Below are 16812 nucleotides of genomic sequence, written 5' to 3' on the forward strand. Positions count from 1 at the left end.
GAAAAGCAGCATTGAAGAGGTTAATGAGGTATTTGCAAGGAACAAAGAATTATTGCCTGAAGCTAAATGCCTCTGGAACTGAGAAATTGCAGGCTTTTGCCGATTCTGACTGGGGAGCAGATGTCAGTGACAGAAAATCCACTTCTGGGATTTTAATTCAATTTGCTGGATCTAGCTTAGGCTGGCATTCTAGAAAACAAACACTTGTTGCTCTTTCCACTGCAGAAGCAGAGTTTTATTCTCTAACACAAACCTGTAATGAGGTTACATGGTTTAAACATTTGTTAAAAGACATAGGCATGGAAGTGAACCAGCCTATAACTGTTTATGAGGATAATCAAGCTTGCATTGCTATGGCAAAATCTGAAGCCTGCAGAAGTAGAACAAAACATATCGATATTAGATATCAATATATCAAAGATATGTTAAGCAAAGGAGAAATAATGTTAAAATATTGTGAATCAAAAGACATGATTGCTGATATTTTAACCCAACAGGTTTGTCTACTGTCTTAAACCTTAATTCCATCCTTTTTTATTAAGTATTTTTCTAACCTGGTCAGACACACCCAAGATATATGGAAGACCTGGATGCTGTTCCTCATGTTTCTTTGTTTCTTTACAGTAGTTTTACCCTTCAGCCACAGGAGTGTGAGGGGGATGGAAAGAGACAAGATGCTAGATGGAATGTCATGATGCAATTCCCACACATAAAGAAGGAGATGGGCTTGCCTTATGATGCTGCACCCACAATCTTACCTTTTTCCATACCCGTCACACGCACCCTGGACACTGCTCTATTCATTACTCAGAAGGGCATCCTACAGGTGTTGCATTTCTTTCAATCTACTCATGGCACAACTTCTGCCCTTTCTGTGCTCTTTATACTGTGCCTCAGGTCTCAGTGGATGGGATTTCAAAGTTGGCAGCTGCAATGGGCAGCAATGCCAGGGAGGGCTGTATTCTTGGCAGAACAGTATTTCCCATACCAGCACACCTGGAAGGAGTTGAGATAGTTGTCCAATTTGGGGAATGTGACTCACACAGCGTCTCTGGTCCTCCAAGGTGGGCTTTGAAAGGCTTGTTCAGGTTTGCCCCAAACCAGTAATCTGGCTGATCTTGACCCCCAGATGTTCACAGTCATTGGAATAGCTACTGTAGGTAGCATGGATGCAATCATGGGCAATCCATCTCAACACCTGTGGAGGGCTTCAGGAGAGAGATGCCACTGGCTCTGCCAGTAGCCAAAGTGGCCCAACCTCTATTCGCTCTCCTTCTTTGGCAGTTTTGCCTTCTGATGGAGTGTTCACTAATTTTCTTCTTCTTCTTCCTTCTTCTTCTTAGGGCTCTCCAGGTGAGCGAGGTCCTGCAGGAACAGCTGGCCCAATCGGTCTTCCAGGACGCCCTGGACCCCAAGGGCCCCTTGGCCCTGCGGGTGAAAAAGGAGCCCCGGTAAGTTGTGTGTGTGACTCGTAAGCATTGGCTGGAGCAGATTCAGCAGCTGACTTGGCAAGACATCCAGCACTCCTTGGAACACCAAAGGATTGGGACCCTGGCCCCCTCTGGATCTGGAGAGGGCATTTTGGAGCTGGGCTAAGGAGGAGTGAGAACTGGCCAGCTCTGGCTGGTCATTAGTGCAGGGTGGCTGGGGACCGTTTTGCAGGATGATCTCTAGGAGGACACTGATGGCCAACTTCCTTTGCTGCTGGCTTATCCTCTTCCAGCTCTCCTTGACAGACTGAGAAGCAGATTCTTTGAAGGAAGGCAAAGAAAAGAGGAGGCCAATACATTTCCCCATTATTTATGGCAAAGCCTCAGAGCCCCACATACACTCCAGAGGCTTATATGCAAATGGCAGGGAACTGCAGCCCAGGGCAGTAGAACGAATTCTGGGGACCAGAGGCAGAGATGGGGAGAAACCTGCCCAGTTTGACTGGGCATGGCTATCTTGGCAGCCAATTAGTGGATGGACAATCTCCTCCCATGGGGCCATGTTTATAGAAGTATAGTATTCTAGGATTGGAAAGGATCTTGGAGTCCACCCTAGTCCGCCTCTAGTCCAAGGCAAGAGTCCTCAGGCCACCCAACCTTCACTTGGAAGCCTCCCTTGATGGAGCCCCCACAGCTCCAGTTGGTTCTTGTCCTATCCTCAGGCACTACAGAGAATGTCCCCCTCCTCTCCCCTAGGACAGCCCTTCAAGGACTGGTAGACTGCTATCATTTCTCTCTGTAGCCTTCTCTTCTCTTGCAGGCACACACCCACATTCCACATGCTTCTACCAGCCATAAATATTGTTGTCTCTGTGTCATGGTCCACTTGCCATTGGCTAGTTCACTTCTGAGAGAAAGAAGGAAGGACTTCACTGCTCCATTGCATGGAACGAGAGCTGCTGGCTTCCTTCCTTGACGTAGGAACCAGAGAATGTGGCAAGAGTGCTAAGTCAGACTGCCTTAGTGACTTGCTCACAAATGCACACCTGGCCTCCACTTCTCTTGCCCAGAGAGGCACAGAGAAGGCAGGCAGCCCTGTTGGTGTGTTAGCTCCATGGACAGTGTACCTGCCAGGGGTCATAGGCTTGGGACAAGCCACCAGGGACAGGAGGCAGTGTCCTCATTAAGGTGATTTTATTAACGACTACTGGTCTAATGAGTGTGGCCTGACCCAACAAAACAAATATTGTGTTACCATTTTCTGCCTGGAAGAAGAAATCTCCTGGAGCCAGCAGCACTCCCATCAACTGCATTTCATAGATCCTGGAGAGGAGAGAAGCCTTATGATTTTGCATTAAGCAGAGATGTTGCTGGTACAGATCCATGCTCACCTCCCCCCCTCCACTACCATCAGTGGGATTTATGCACTGGGAGAAGGTTTGAAATATGGTCGCTGGGCTCATAGCACTAATCTCCTCTCTGAGCTCCATCAGGGATGTTTGCGCTACAGCCCTGGCATTGAAAACATTTTCAGGAGGCTGATGGGCTGTTGGTCTGAGTCATCAGTCACTGCTGCTTCAGATGCCAATGGTGAAGGAAGGGGCTCTCTGGGAACCATATTCAAGCAGCGGAAGCAGATGACAAAAGAAGGGCAAGGTCTTCCTTAACCCCCTCTCCTGCCAACCCTCTCTGGGCCTTTGAGAAATGAAATGTTGAAGCTGCTGCCCAATCCAAGCAAACTGATTTCCACTCCTGAAGTCTTTCTTTACCCAGTTATCCTGGAGAGGAAAGAAAGATCCATCAGTGTTGCAAATGTACATGAAGGTTGTCCACAAACCACTATCTTTTATTCTCTGGGCCTCTTCCTGGGATGATGGGATGGGGAATAGACTTGGCTGTTTTTGCCCCACTTTGGTTATCCAGCTGAAGTAACTGGCTGAATGAAATCTGAAAGAATGCCAGCTGTTCCCTGAGCTGTGTAATACCGCATGTGCCTTGTAGGAGGCACCAAGTGTCCTTGGGCAGGAGAGAATCTCTGTGTGGCAGAAAGCCCCAGCCCCTGATGGAGAGAGTCCTGGCATCAGTCCTCAGCAGTGTCTCCCAACCCCCCTCTTTCCTGAATTCCTGGAGCACTGCAGGGAATGTCAAGCTATTTCAATGGAGGGTCTGGCTCAGAAGAGCTTTTGGAAGGATGGTGATGCAACAGAGCAGCCCAACTCAAGATCAATTTCAAGATCACAGCCACAGGATCTGGCAGGGGAAATACTCCCTGCCTTAAGTCCATAAGCTCAGGCTGGGCTCTGTTTAAGACTGCTTCCCAGCCTAAATGAAACCATGTTTATTGCAATCAGGCCACAGGGAAGGGTCTCCATCCATCCTGTTCATAATTTGCTCATAATTCCCTTATTATCCCAAGAAAGAAAGCCTTAAAAAATACTCTCTGTCCTGAGAAAGGAACAATAGCTTCTGAGTTTGACTTTCTCCTTGTGCTTAGGGTGAGAAAGGCCCTCAAGGGCCAGCTGGACGAGATGGCATCCAAGGACCAGTTGGGCTGCCAGGCCCTGCAGGTCCTGTTGGCCCCCCAGGGGAAGATGGAGACAAGGTAGGCAGCTTCCATGCCAGGAAAACTCTCTGGCTTTCCTTGGATTGATTGCTCTGCATGTAGTGTGACAAACATGTTGCAAGAATATGACTTTCCTCCAGTTCTTTGGTGAAATGATTTCAAATGGCAGGCAGTGAAAATGTGGAATCTTCAGAACTGGCTGTTCCATTTCCTCTAGACTTTGGGTATCTTAGGGGAAGAACAGTTGCCCCTCCAAGTGAAACGTGGTAGCCTTTTTCTAAGGGCAGCCATGAAGCCAGGGCCATGTCTGTCCATAAACTGAAGATGCAAGATATTGACACAGTTTGACCCAAATCTGCACAATTTACCCAAAACCATGGTCAATACTCTCTGCTCAGTACTCAAAACCATGGTTTTGCCAAATGTCCTATCAAAAGGCTGCAACAAGGCGTAAAGCAGTTTTACCTGTTCAGAGACTGATGGAAACAGAATCAGAAAGGGGCTCCTGAGGCCATTAAGTTTAAGGCCGTCTCAGTGCAAGAATTGGAGGTAAAGCCCTCCAGATGAATGGCTTGTCCCATCTCCACTTGAAGGAAAGCCCAGCATCTCTCTGGGTCATTGTCCAGCTGCTCTTAGTGTTAGGAAGGCTTTTTTAATATTAAAAGCAGAAATGTTCTTCAGATATCATTTCTGCAATGCCAGTCATGTTTCATGCATGATTTTCTTCCAAGAAATTTTTCAACATATCAAAATGATTTTGATTTTTCAAATTTTTCTGGAATCCCAGCTTTCACCTGAAAAAAAAATCTACCGAGAGATGTATTCATTCTTCATTTTTATTCTTTAGGATCAGACAAAATTAATAAAAATTAGCTAATTTCTTAAGGATGTATAAGATATGGAGTAAATCCAAGAATCTTCTTTCCTTTCTTAGGTTCTCACTGGTTGTTGCATATGACAGTTCTGCTTGTATCACAGAATGGTATTTTCTATTTATTAGGGTGAAATTGGTGAACCAGGACAGAAAGGAAGCAAAGGTGACAAAGGAGAACAGGTGAGGACTGCTTTGGTGTGAGCATTCCAGAATCAAAGCTGCTTTTCCAGCCTTTCCACCCTCAGGGTGGGCCAGAGGCCACAGTAATGAGTGTGGCCACATAAACCTTAACTTAGAAGTGGAGTCCATCCCACCACTTCTGAACAGAGACAGACACTCAGTTACCCAACAGTGAAAATTCATTGGGAAGTACCTTGTTACTTCTTCAGCAAGATTTAGAATGGCAAGGATCTATATTTTAGCCCTCTCCTCAACCTGGACAGGAAAAGCTATAGTGGGATTTCCTATTTCTGAGCATCCATCACTGTAGTTAGAGGACTCTGGCAGAATCCAGGGGGTGATACTTCCGGTCAAATCTAGCACGGTATCAGTGCTAGTCAAGAGCATCTGTGGAAACTGGGCAGTCTTACAGAATGATGGGTTTGCACTGGCTTTCTGCACTGGCCTCCTTAGATTGACTTCAACCAACTTGTTTGCCATTTCTTTGAAGACACATGTTTGTTTCTTGCCAGGGTCCACCAGGTCCCATCGGTCCACAGGGCCCAATTGGCCAACCAGGTCCAGCGGTACGTAAGCCTTCTGTGGATTAAGGTTCTCTGTAGTTGAAACATAGGCTGATCCTTAAAAAGTCCAACCCTCCATGGCTTTAGATTAAGCAGGAGGCAGATGGAGATTCATCGCAGAAAGAGAAAAGAAGTGTCTGTGTGTCACTTCCCCATAGTTTCTCCCCTGCTTATTTTTTATCCTCTTGATGCATGCAATGTGTAGTTCTGGGATCAAACTTTTCAAATATAAGGCCCTTCAAATCAAATTATTTGGTTCAAGGGCCATCTTTATTGTTGGACTCTACAGAATTAGGTTCTATAAATTGTTGGATGGATGCCTGTATGGCTGTATTTTTTTATGGCCTAATGCATATTAGAGAGCTTGGTCTTCTTCTGCATGACATTCAAAGAGCTCATTGAGTCTAACATTTAATGTTCCTTTAGTTATAAACATATATGTTTTCTTCCAAGGGAACTGATGGGGAACCTGGTCCACGTGGGCAACAAGGACTTTTTGGTCAGAAAGGTGATGAGGGGCCAAGAGGATTTTCTGGCTCTCCAGGTCCAGTTGGGTTGCAGGTAATTGCCAAAATAAATTGGATCTAGGGGCCTGGTATTGATTCAGCATTTACAGCACTGGATGGTTCTAGCCAAAACAGAAAAACAGAGAAGTAAGGATTGCCTGTTGATCTGGATATCACATGGCTTCTTCACTTGCAATTCCTTGTTTTTTGTTTGCTTCCACTCTGTATCTTTGCACTACCCTAAATTCATTCGGCTTGATTATAGGACTGTAAAGTCTAAAAGTGCTATGCTTGGAATGTTTGTTGAATTGGTGGTGGTAGGGAATGTGTGAAATATTTGCAAAATGTGTGAAATGCCCTCTGGAATGAGATTCCACCAAGATCCAGATGGCACCCACTTTGCTGTTGTTTAGAAGAGCCATGAAGACCTGACTCTTCACCCAGGCCTTTGGCAAGGGAGAGGAAACCCATCGCTCCATCACATGCCATCTTTTATTTTTTATCTTTGTTTTTTATGTTTTACTGATTTTATTGTAATTTCTTTGTTTGATTGTTGTGAGCCACCCAGTCATTGAGAGTCAAGCAGCATACAAGCTTAAGATATTGTTATTGTTGTTTGAAAATGTGTGAAATATTTGCAAAATGTAAATATTTGTCAAAGTACTTTATTTTGGTCATTGACCAGGCTAGAGTAATGTAGCAAAATAAGATTAATAAAATAAGATTAATGAGATAAAGTATGGTTAAAAGTAGAATCAAGCAAATAAAGGTGAATTTAAAATATATTCAAATCTAACTGTTCCTAGCAAGGTCCTGCCAGTTCTTGCCAGCTAGTAAACAGAATTTGGCAACATTATAAGGGGGATTCTTTTTCAGCCTTTTAGCTAAAATCAAATGTAGCATTGGAAAAAGGTGGGAAAGTTTAAAGGAATAAATGTGAAAGCAACATCTTATAGCAAACCAAGGCCAAGCCCTTCACTCCCATGCCCTTTAGAAGGATGCCTTTCCACAAAGCTGGCACAGGCAATGAACTGGAGGACATCCTCAACCATAGAGGTTCCAGTAGAATCTTTGGCCATCAGAAATCACAGAAGGGTGATTGCCAGCTGCCATTGGTCTATCTTTTAGCAAGGTGAGGAAGTAGGCATCATTGGTGTCATTGGACAGCTGATTAGTACCAACACTTGCTCATCATCCTGCCTGTCAACAGCAGAGATCTCTTGTTTGTGGCTGGTTGTGTCAGTTGGGTTCTCAAATCATACGGGTTGTTTGGTTTTGCAAGATGTGTGGCATGAACATAACCATGGTGTTTGTGGTTGACCATGACAGTCAATTGTGGCTTATTCTACAAAGCTTAATAAGGCAAGCTTTAGCTCAGTGTTATGGGTGAACCAGGTCACAAAAGGATGAGCTAAGATAGGAGCCTCTTCATTCTGCAGATGTAGTGGTTTCATTTGGGTTTCCTCAATTAGAGCTTTCCACAGTTTATGCTGGGTTTATATTGGGCTCTGGCCAGTTGTGGGATCTGTTTGCAAATGCAAGCTTATCTTCACTTTATCTCTTCAAGTCAAATGTTTTATCTTCACAAAACCTGGAGGGAAAAAAAAAACCCTTTCTAATTCTTTCAACAGGGCTTACCTGGACCTCCAGGTGAAAAGGGGGAAACTGGAGATGTTGGTCAAATGGTAATAACGCATATTATTTTCCCTCAAATGTTAATGTTACTATGTATGTTTTGATCAAAAACTTTGTCTTTCCATCAACTGAAAGCATCTTATCTCTCCCTTTCCCAGGGTCCTCCAGGTCCTCCTGGACCCAGAGGTCCAGGAGGACCCCCTGGAGCTGATGGGCCACAAGGTCCAGCAGGTGGAATTGGAAATCCTGGAGCTGTTGGTGAAAAGGTAATACCATTTTGCTGGGGGGATATTGGAAGGGGAAGACACAGCATTAAAATGCTGCAGTTAAGAAAGGGTGTCAGCAAGATCCAGTTGGGGGAGAGGCCTCTGGCTGAAAGGCTCAACTGGCTTTAAGAAGATCTAATCAGGGTGCTACCTGCCAAATTACTTTGGAAAGCTCTCCTGCTACCTCTCAGGGGTACAAATGAAGAGCAGCTTGACCAACCTCCAGATTGGTGGTTGGAGAAGTTGTAAGACCACCTAGAGAAAGGTCCCACCACTCTGAGCTTCTTCAGCTGTCAGTCCAAAGAATCCCTAGAGCTGAGAGGAAAGGGGCTTGCCCACACCCTCCCCATAGCACACAATTTCTCTCACTTTTTGCAGGGAGAACCTGGAGAAGCAGGAGAGCCTGGCCTGCCTGGAGACTCTGGACCACCAGTAAGATTTGAAACCTTTCAGGAGGTGTCTTTCTGGAATTGAGATGAAATAGAATGAGATTGGTGCTGAGAAATGATTACAAAGCATCAAGCAGAGATTTTCAACGTGGAGTTCATAACACCATTTCCAGTTCTGTCCCTTTTCTGACAGACCCACAAATAATGTCTTCTGTAGCAATGTTCTACAAGATGGATTGACAAGATGATTTTCAACCAATGTTGTGCTTGTTCCCACCTCAGCCATCTTTCAGACCCTTGATTCTTCTGAGTATGGAATAATTCACCCATTAACTTATCTCTTGGGAAGTCCAATCTGTTTGACCAATTTCCTACTTGAAACTGAAACCCAGTCCCACAGAAACTAGCTGCTTAATCTAGTTAGACAACACAACCCATGACATTCCAGTGTAGCAAGTGAGCTCTCTATGTCATGGAGACACAGCAGTGGAGGAGACATCTGTGCCTTGGTGTGGGACTGATTGAGCATCAGAGAATAATTGGAAATGCTGCTCATCTTTTGATTTCCTCTATGTGCTGATTGGACCAAAATCAGCTTTGGTCCCCTCTACCTAATCTGTTGCTGGGGCAAATCAAACCTGCTAATAAGGGTTCTCATCTTCCTCTGACAGGGTCCTAAAGGAGAGAGAGGGGAAAAAGGTGAAGCAGGCCCCTCTGGGTCTGCTGGCCCCCCAGGCCCAAAAGGTCCCCCAGGAGATGATGGTCCCAAAGGTAGCCCGGTAAGTAACTCCCATCTGTATTTCCAAGGCCAGTCCTGGTAGGGAGAATGCCCCCTTGTGATGTACCCTTTCCTCACTGTTCTCTATACTGGGCTGCCAGCTTCTTCCAGAGAGTTGATGGCCTTTGTTCTTTGCTTCTTTCCTGTTACCTGAGAATTCCATGTGCATGTGCTTGGCTCTTAAACACTTCTTTAAAAAGACTTTTGGGGCAGGCTATAGGGGAAGGGGAGCCCAGGTTCCTTGTGGGTAGGGGGAAGAACTGGAACTTGCTTCCTTGGGCCCAGGTTTATTTGTTTATTTATTTAAAATAGGCTGCCCAATTCTGAGCAGTTTACAACTAAAAACCAATTCATTAAAAGGAAAATCCAATAAACCAGAAGAGTAAAATTCAGAAACAAAGCAAAACAAAACAAAACCAGAAAGGGGGCTCCACAATCACTCTGTCCCCAAAGCCTGGGTGAACAACCAAGTCTTCAACAATTCCTGGATGGAAGCCACATAAAACTGTGCAGGAAGATTAGAGACTGGATGATAATTGGCCAGGATGATTGGGTCCAGTGATGTCTTCTTGAGGAGAGGGTGCACTACATGTAGCTCCTTCAAGATAGAGGGGACCACTCCCTCCCTCAAGGAAGCTGATGCCACCACTGGACTCAACCACAGATCACCTCCTGGGTGGCTTTAACCATCCAAGAGGGACCTGGATCTAACAAGCAGGTGACCAAGCTAATAGACTAGAGGACTCTGTCCACTTCTCTAAGAGTCACAGAATCATACTCACTCCAGATATACAGGGCTTTGCCTCAGGGGCCTCAACTTGGCCCATCCAGTCTGAGCAAATCTGAGAGACTATCAGACAAATACAAGGATATTCCCCACAGTTGATCTGCAGATGGTCCTGAGGCTCGTTCCTCCCCAGCAAGGACCAGGTCACCTTGAACACGGCCATTGAGTGGCTACTGGCAGATGCAAAAAGTGTGGAAAAACGTTTTGTTGCCCTGATGTAATCCCTGATATGGGTTCTTACTTGTGCTTGACTGGATTCACTTGTCATCTTCCTCCAGTGAGGCTCCAGGCATTTCTTCTTGCACTTCATTTCCTGGAGCTGTTCAGAAAACTGGGGCTTGTTTTGTTCCTCTCTTTTTCTTGAATAAACTTCTGAGTGGACTTGGCTTTCAAACTCCCCTCCCAATATTGTCCCTGAGATCATGGAGTTGCTCCATTTCATGGAGATGGATTTTCTAGTGCCCCCTTATCATGGTCAGTGTGTTGCCAAAATTGTTGTTCATTTCTTTATTCTGCTAGATAGATTCCATAGAAATAAAATCATGCTCTTCCTTTCCACACATTTTCAGGGTCCGGTTGGCTTTCCGGGTGATCCAGGTCCTCCAGGTGAACCTGGTCCAGCTGTAAGTACCAAGATGGAAAACAGTGAGATTGTTTTTTTCTCTAATATGTCTAAGAGTTTTCCGTAGAAGAAAATCCCAGGAAGCTGCTCTCCAGATCTTTGGGAAACATTTCAGTTTGGATTGAAATAAGGAATTTGTACATTTAAAATGTTGTATCTCCCCTTAAGATTTCCAATATACTTCTAAGGGACACATGTAGGTTTTTCACTTTTGTATAGTTTCCATTAGTGGCCTATTAATTTTCTTACAAGCAAATAGTTCAGTCATCATCATTCATCATCATCATCATCATCATCATCATCTAGCATGTCTATTCTTCTCTTTATGATGGTTTTATTTTTATTTGAGATTACTGAATGTTAGAAACATTTAATAAAGGGGGAAAATTTGACTTCTTGAAATCTTGAGCTTACGATGAACCCATGTAGAGATAATACCCATGTGCTCCACATTTTGCTGAAAATATGAATATATTCATTATGTTCTGTTTAATTATGAGAACAAGTTTGGTGTAGTGGTTAAGGCACCAGGCTAGAAACTGGGAGATCATGAGCTCCAGTCCCACTTTAGGCATGAGGCCAGCGGGGTGACTTGGGCCAGTCCCTCTCTCTCAGCCCTAGGAAGGAGGCCAGGGCAAGCCACTTCTGAAATCTTGTCAAGAAAATTGCAGGGCCTAGTCCAGGCAGTCACCAGGGGTCAACACTGACTGAAAGCCACAAAAAACTAGTATAGTGTAATAAATTATATATAAGATGCCTTCAGTTTTTCTATCACCTCTTGCATTTAGCCATTAATAACTTCCATTTTATTAGGAAATTCTTCAGGAATGTGGTCTTCAAAAGTCATGAAATAGTAGGGGGAAGGTAATTCCTTTTCTATTTTCTTCTAGGGTCAGGATGGTCCAACAGGTGATAAAGGAGATGATGGTGAACCTGGCCAAACTGTGAGTACCCTGGCTAGATGCAGATTGCATTTATTTATTAGAAGCAAAAGATGCATCTCTTTGTTTAGTACCAGAAATATAATACGGATGAGTTAGTGGCTGAATATAGATGGCTATCAAGAGGAACCAAAGGACTAGTGGAGACCAGAGGTGTTAAGCCATTAGTCAGAACCAGGAGTCAAGGAGTACTACTGTTTCCTGAATGTGTCAGCTGGAAGCCTTCATTTTGAGGAAAGTCTACCCCAATACCAAGCACCCTTTTCTTAAAAAAAAAAATGCCCTAGCTGGTACTCCTGGTGCTTCTCTGCAGAAGTCACTTTGGCACAGCTGTGTTTGTTTCCGCAAGCCTGGAAACAGTAAATTTCCAGTGCAACTCACCCCTAGATAACCAGTTAGAGACATATACTGGGATGAGTTGAATGGGTAAGATGATATGGGGAGTATAAGGTGGGAAGATTTTAAGGATGCTCCTTTGAGCTTGTGATGACCCCAAAACCTCCAGAACCTGGGCTTCCTGTTTTAGGGTTATCAGGCTGGGAAAAACTGCATAGGACTGAATTGGGTTAAGATTAGGCTTAGGGTTTGACATTTCATAGAGGGACCAGATGCAAATAAGGTCCTCATAGGTGAGTTAAGAGTGAGAGATCATCTTCTTTCCAAACTTAGTGGCAAAGCCCTTCCTTTGTCTAAATCAGGGTTTCTCAACCAGGGTTCACTAGGGGTTCCCTGGGAGATCACAATTTATTTAAAAAATTATTTCAAATTCAGGCAACTTCACATTAAAGAGGTAAGTTTCATTCTTTATTTTTAGTTTAAGAACACTGTTATATATCTACACCTGAAACAAATAAAATAATTTTGCAACTTCAGGCCTATATTTGAGCCTGAATGTGCAGGGGTTCCCCAAGGCCTGAAAAATATTTCAAAGGGTCAAAAGGCTGAGAAAGGCTGGTCTAAATGATCAAATCAGGGTTTAGCCTATCCTGCTTGTTGTCGTATTAGAGCATTAAGAATAAGCATGTTTTTTTTTCCTTTTGTTTTCAGGGTTCCCCTGGTCCAACAGGAGAGCCAGGCCCTTCAGGCCCACCAGGGAAGAGAGTAAGTTGCCTTTTCATTTGCATCTAATAACTTCTAGCCAGACTTCTCAGAAAACGTTATTGACCTCAACAGTAAAGAGGCACTGTGGAGCTTGTTTTTTATTGAATAGATGGGTATCATGATGATGGAGACCAAGTTCTGAAAATCTGCAAAAAAAAAAAAAAAACAGTTGCAGGGACATCAGAGATGTCAGTTATTGAAAATATGACATATCACCATAACAACAAATTTCTGACATACTTAGAAATCTTGATGTAAATAAAGGCAGATTCTATGTTGTTGTTAGCTTAAAAAGGAGACAAAAGATTATCTTTCCTGCCATAACAAGATAAATCATGTTAGTCTGCATCCCATTTGAAAGACAGGAAAGCAAAGATAAGAACATTTATCAGATGCTTTGGAGAAATGATATCACCACCACATAACCAGATGTGGTCCTTCAGATTGTTCTGGTTCTCCTCCAGCCAGATTCCAGTCACCCCATAGATACCATTTTAAGAATCAAGATTATAATTGTTCTAATATCTTTGAATAAAAATCATCTGTTGCTTAGTCTGGAACTTATTTCCACTTGAGAGGAAAGTTAGATGCAAGCAAAACAGATAAAGAAGCAAAAGCAATTATGGATTTGTTATTTGTCAAAAATGTTGTATCAGTCAACCCCTGATATTTATTTAAAGGATTGTTTTAACAACAAAAATGTTGGATAAAAAATAATCTTAAATGATAAAATGAGTTTAAAAAAAAAAAAGACCAAACATCTGAAGAGCCAAACTCTTGGGTGCTGGAGATCAGTGTTGGGGCTGCAGAGTCCTCACCCAGGTTTCCTTTGGTTGAGCTGTTGTTAGATCAGGAGGCTCATAAGAGGAGAAGCTGCTACACCCACCTGTATTTAATCTAACTGCACTGCATTTCTCCCAACTTCTTTAGGGGCCGCCTGGACCAGCAGGACCTGAAGGCCGTCAAGGAGAGAAAGGTGCCAAGGTAAAACACTGAGATGCTACTGGACAAAGCAATATTTCAGGTTTAGGCCATGTTCTCCTTGTAACTTCCTATGCATTTTGCTTCTTCTCTTCAGGGTGAAGCAGGTTTGGAAGGCCCTCCTGGGAAAACAGGTCCTGTTGGTCCTCAGGGACCTCCAGGAAAGCCAGGTCCTGATGGGCTTCGGGGAATACCTGGCCCAGTGGTGAGTATTGGCCAACCAAGATCAACTTCATTTCTAGGACAGTGTTGTCCCTGTTAGATAGACCAGACTAAGAAACCAATACCATATAAGTCAGGGCTACTTTTATTGTAACAGCTGTAGTAACAGAACCTTGCAAGTCTGAATGTGCAGACCTCCCTCACTTTTTACTCAAATTAGCTTCTTGGAATGGGCTCAAGCCATGCTGTTTGATCATTGCCTTGGTAGTGGTTCTTCATCCCATCCTTCACGGCCTTTTCCTATTCCCTCTACAGAAAGAGGGAAGGCAGTAGTTAGATTGGTGATCCAGATTCTATGTTGGAATTTCCTTGACTTCATTTTTCAGTGACTATCCTAGAACTCTGCATTTCCCCTTATCTGCAGACTAGCTCAGTGTTTTACGTTCATAGAAACAATCTCCCTGGTGGTAGGGATAAGCTGATTGGTGAACATTTTGCCGGAGGACATTAACATAGGTTGAGCACTCCTCACCCGTCAAAATCTCCTGTTATCTTTATGGTTGGTTTTGATCCCCACCCTGAGTGGGGAATTTTTGAGTGTAGAATTTGTTTTTATTTCTTTCCTAAAGAGAAAAAAAAACAAATTCCACACTCAAAAATAACAGATTTCTTTCCCCTCCCTACCCCTGTTTTTTGGGGCCACTGCTCACTGAGGTTGTCCTTCCAACTTTTGCTCCAATTTGAATGTTCCAACCTGTCATGTCAGGAAAGAGACAAGACACTCCCATTGGTTCTGCCCCTCTTGTTACATCCCCTTCTCCCACTGGCCATATGTTACATCTAGAGAAGGGAGTTTGCTGCACATTAGTCTTTGAAGACTCCTGCAAAACTGATGAGGTGCCGGAGTACTAGAGGGAAAAACGTAGGAAGGAAGAGGGGTCCATCACAGCTTGCATGAATCTGCATCAAAGGGTTGGGAAGCAATGTGCATATCTCTATGCATATGATTCCCAATATATGGATGAAGTTATGTAAGATATGCAACTTCCACTATCCACTCTTTCAAATTGTAGCTGTATAACTAAAACACCTGAATAGATTTTGAAACACCTAAAGAGTGGACTAAAGGATAATCCAGCCATTCTATTCACTGATAGCACTGTTAATATTGAGTTTTCTGCTAAGGGATTTAAAACATGCCCATGTTCTGAGCCCCTACAGAAACTATTGTGGCCTGGCCAATCAGTTGCTTCTGCTGAATCCAAGTCAGTGAAAGTAGAAATGAAAGTAGAAATACTTGGATGCAGATTTGGAATATTTATTCAGTGAGACCTACTAAACTGTTCTCCACAGATGGATTACAATAGACAGGATTATCCCATATCTGGAGGCAAACAAGGTTTTTTTTTAATTCACCACAAAGAAATGTGCATCACAGCCAATCCTTTTTCTTATAAAGAACTTTATTAATTTTCAGAATATAGTAAAAATACAAAAGATCGAGTATAGAAAAGATAGAGTACAGAACTAAAGAAAAAAATAAAAAATAAAAAAGTGCAGAACAGACAGGGAACAGAAAGTGACTTCCAACCATCTCCAGTACAGATATGAATATATTTACAAATATAATCTCTTACAATTAGTTAAACCTTAGTAACATTATTTCTATCATATCAAATCATTTAATCATTAAAACCCAAAATCAAAACTTCATTTTTTTCTGACACAAGCAAGTAGTCTAAAAGTGGTTGCCAAGTAAAGACAAATCCAGGAACAGCTCCATCGGTTTGATAATCCAGTCTTCCGCTGTAGGTACTGTATTTGTGGACCTTTCCATCTCCGCGCATATAAAAATCTTGCTGCTGTAATCAAATACATTAGACCCAACAGAAACAGTTCTGTTGGGTTTTTTTTGCAAGTCCATGTTAAGGATCTTTTGAATATTAGCACATATTTGGTCCCAAAATTTTTTGGCCTTTACATCACAGCCAATCTTAACTAACTCATTCAGTGAATCAACAGAGGTTTGCAAGCTCAAGTAGAGTTAGTGACAAACTTGCCATCTGCTCCAGCAGATCCAATTCTGAATGATGAACCTCATTTCCAACATTTTCAAGGGAATCAAAAAATTCAGTGTGCTACAAACAAAAGGCCAACAAAATCCTTTCCCATGAAGCAAACTGACTGGTGTTCTTCAGTGGAACTTGGAATCATGCAACATCAAATGCAGAAGTATTAGAAATGGTATCCCAGAACTAGATTTGGTGCCAAAGACCTTGACATGAGAATCTTGGGACTGGAAGGCCCAAGACCTTGGACAAGCACTTCCCTGTTCCTTCTAAGAGCACCAATTCCCACATATGTAGAGTTAGGGTTATGATGTCAGGCTGAGTTACCTTCTATCCTCTATCAGATAGTATGAAGCTGTCATGGTTTTTATAATGGATACAGATATGACAACTGAAGACAAATATTCATGTGAAATTAATTAGTTTAGTCCATGAAAGCATAGGCCAGCATGTCTATGTTGACTTTAAAGGTGCCACTAGTGTGGATTGTTGTGATGGATGTTAATCTTATTAAGGTGGAGCCACTGACTGAGAGCAGCCTTCCCTAGAGATTTGACCAAAGGCATTTGTCAAGACATCACATAGCTGTGTGATTGAGTAGATTTTGTTCCAAATCACTTAATAAACTAAAAATCAAGACATCATGGTTCACTTGTATGGGTCAAAACTGACCAGTTGGTTGAAGCGAAAGGGGAAAAAACTTCTCAGTAGTTTGCATAGAGAGCAGAAAGGCAGTGTTGATAGAAAAGGAATCTGGATCTCTTTGAGAAGTAAACACTTGCAAGAAGTTCAGATGTTACCACAAATTAACCAAATTAATCAAACCAAAAAACTGTAGATTAGAAGATATAAATCCCATGGTGTTCCAGTGGACCATAAGAAACTTCAGAAGGGATTTTTTTTTTTTGCCTCTGATGTCAGTCATCAGTCAGAGGAACTCTGTGCCAGATCCTGGAAAGCCATGA

The 16812-nt window shown here is 43.0% G+C and overlaps 1 protein-coding gene across 2 annotated transcripts in view; it reads left to right on the forward strand.

Moving 5' to 3' along the window:
• Nucleotides 1-16812, forward strand: part of COL5A1 (collagen type V alpha 1 chain) — a 234267-nt gene that overhangs the window by 195134 nt on the left and 22321 nt on the right. For both annotated transcript variants that reach the window (XM_063316318.1, XM_063316317.1), the window contains exons 42-55: nt 1344-1451; nt 3925-4032; nt 4994-5047; nt 5560-5613; nt 6064-6171; nt 7748-7801; nt 7910-8017; nt 8396-8449; nt 9078-9185; nt 10541-10594; nt 11484-11537; nt 12582-12635; nt 13566-13619; nt 13714-13821. In XM_063316318.1, the coding sequence (XP_063172388.1) occupies nt 1344-1451; nt 3925-4032; nt 4994-5047; nt 5560-5613; nt 6064-6171; nt 7748-7801; nt 7910-8017; nt 8396-8449; nt 9078-9185; nt 10541-10594; nt 11484-11537; nt 12582-12635; nt 13566-13619; nt 13714-13821 (1080 nt within the window). The remainder of the gene's footprint in view (nt 1-1343; nt 1452-3924; nt 4033-4993; nt 5048-5559; nt 5614-6063; nt 6172-7747; nt 7802-7909; nt 8018-8395; nt 8450-9077; nt 9186-10540; nt 10595-11483; nt 11538-12581; nt 12636-13565; nt 13620-13713; nt 13822-16812) is intronic.

The sequence above is a fragment of the Candoia aspera genome, chromosome 16 (genome assembly GCF_035149785.1).
Source record: "Candoia aspera isolate rCanAsp1 chromosome 16, rCanAsp1.hap2, whole genome shotgun sequence".
NCBI classification, from domain to species: domain Eukaryota; kingdom Metazoa; phylum Chordata; class Lepidosauria; order Squamata; family Boidae; genus Candoia; species Candoia aspera.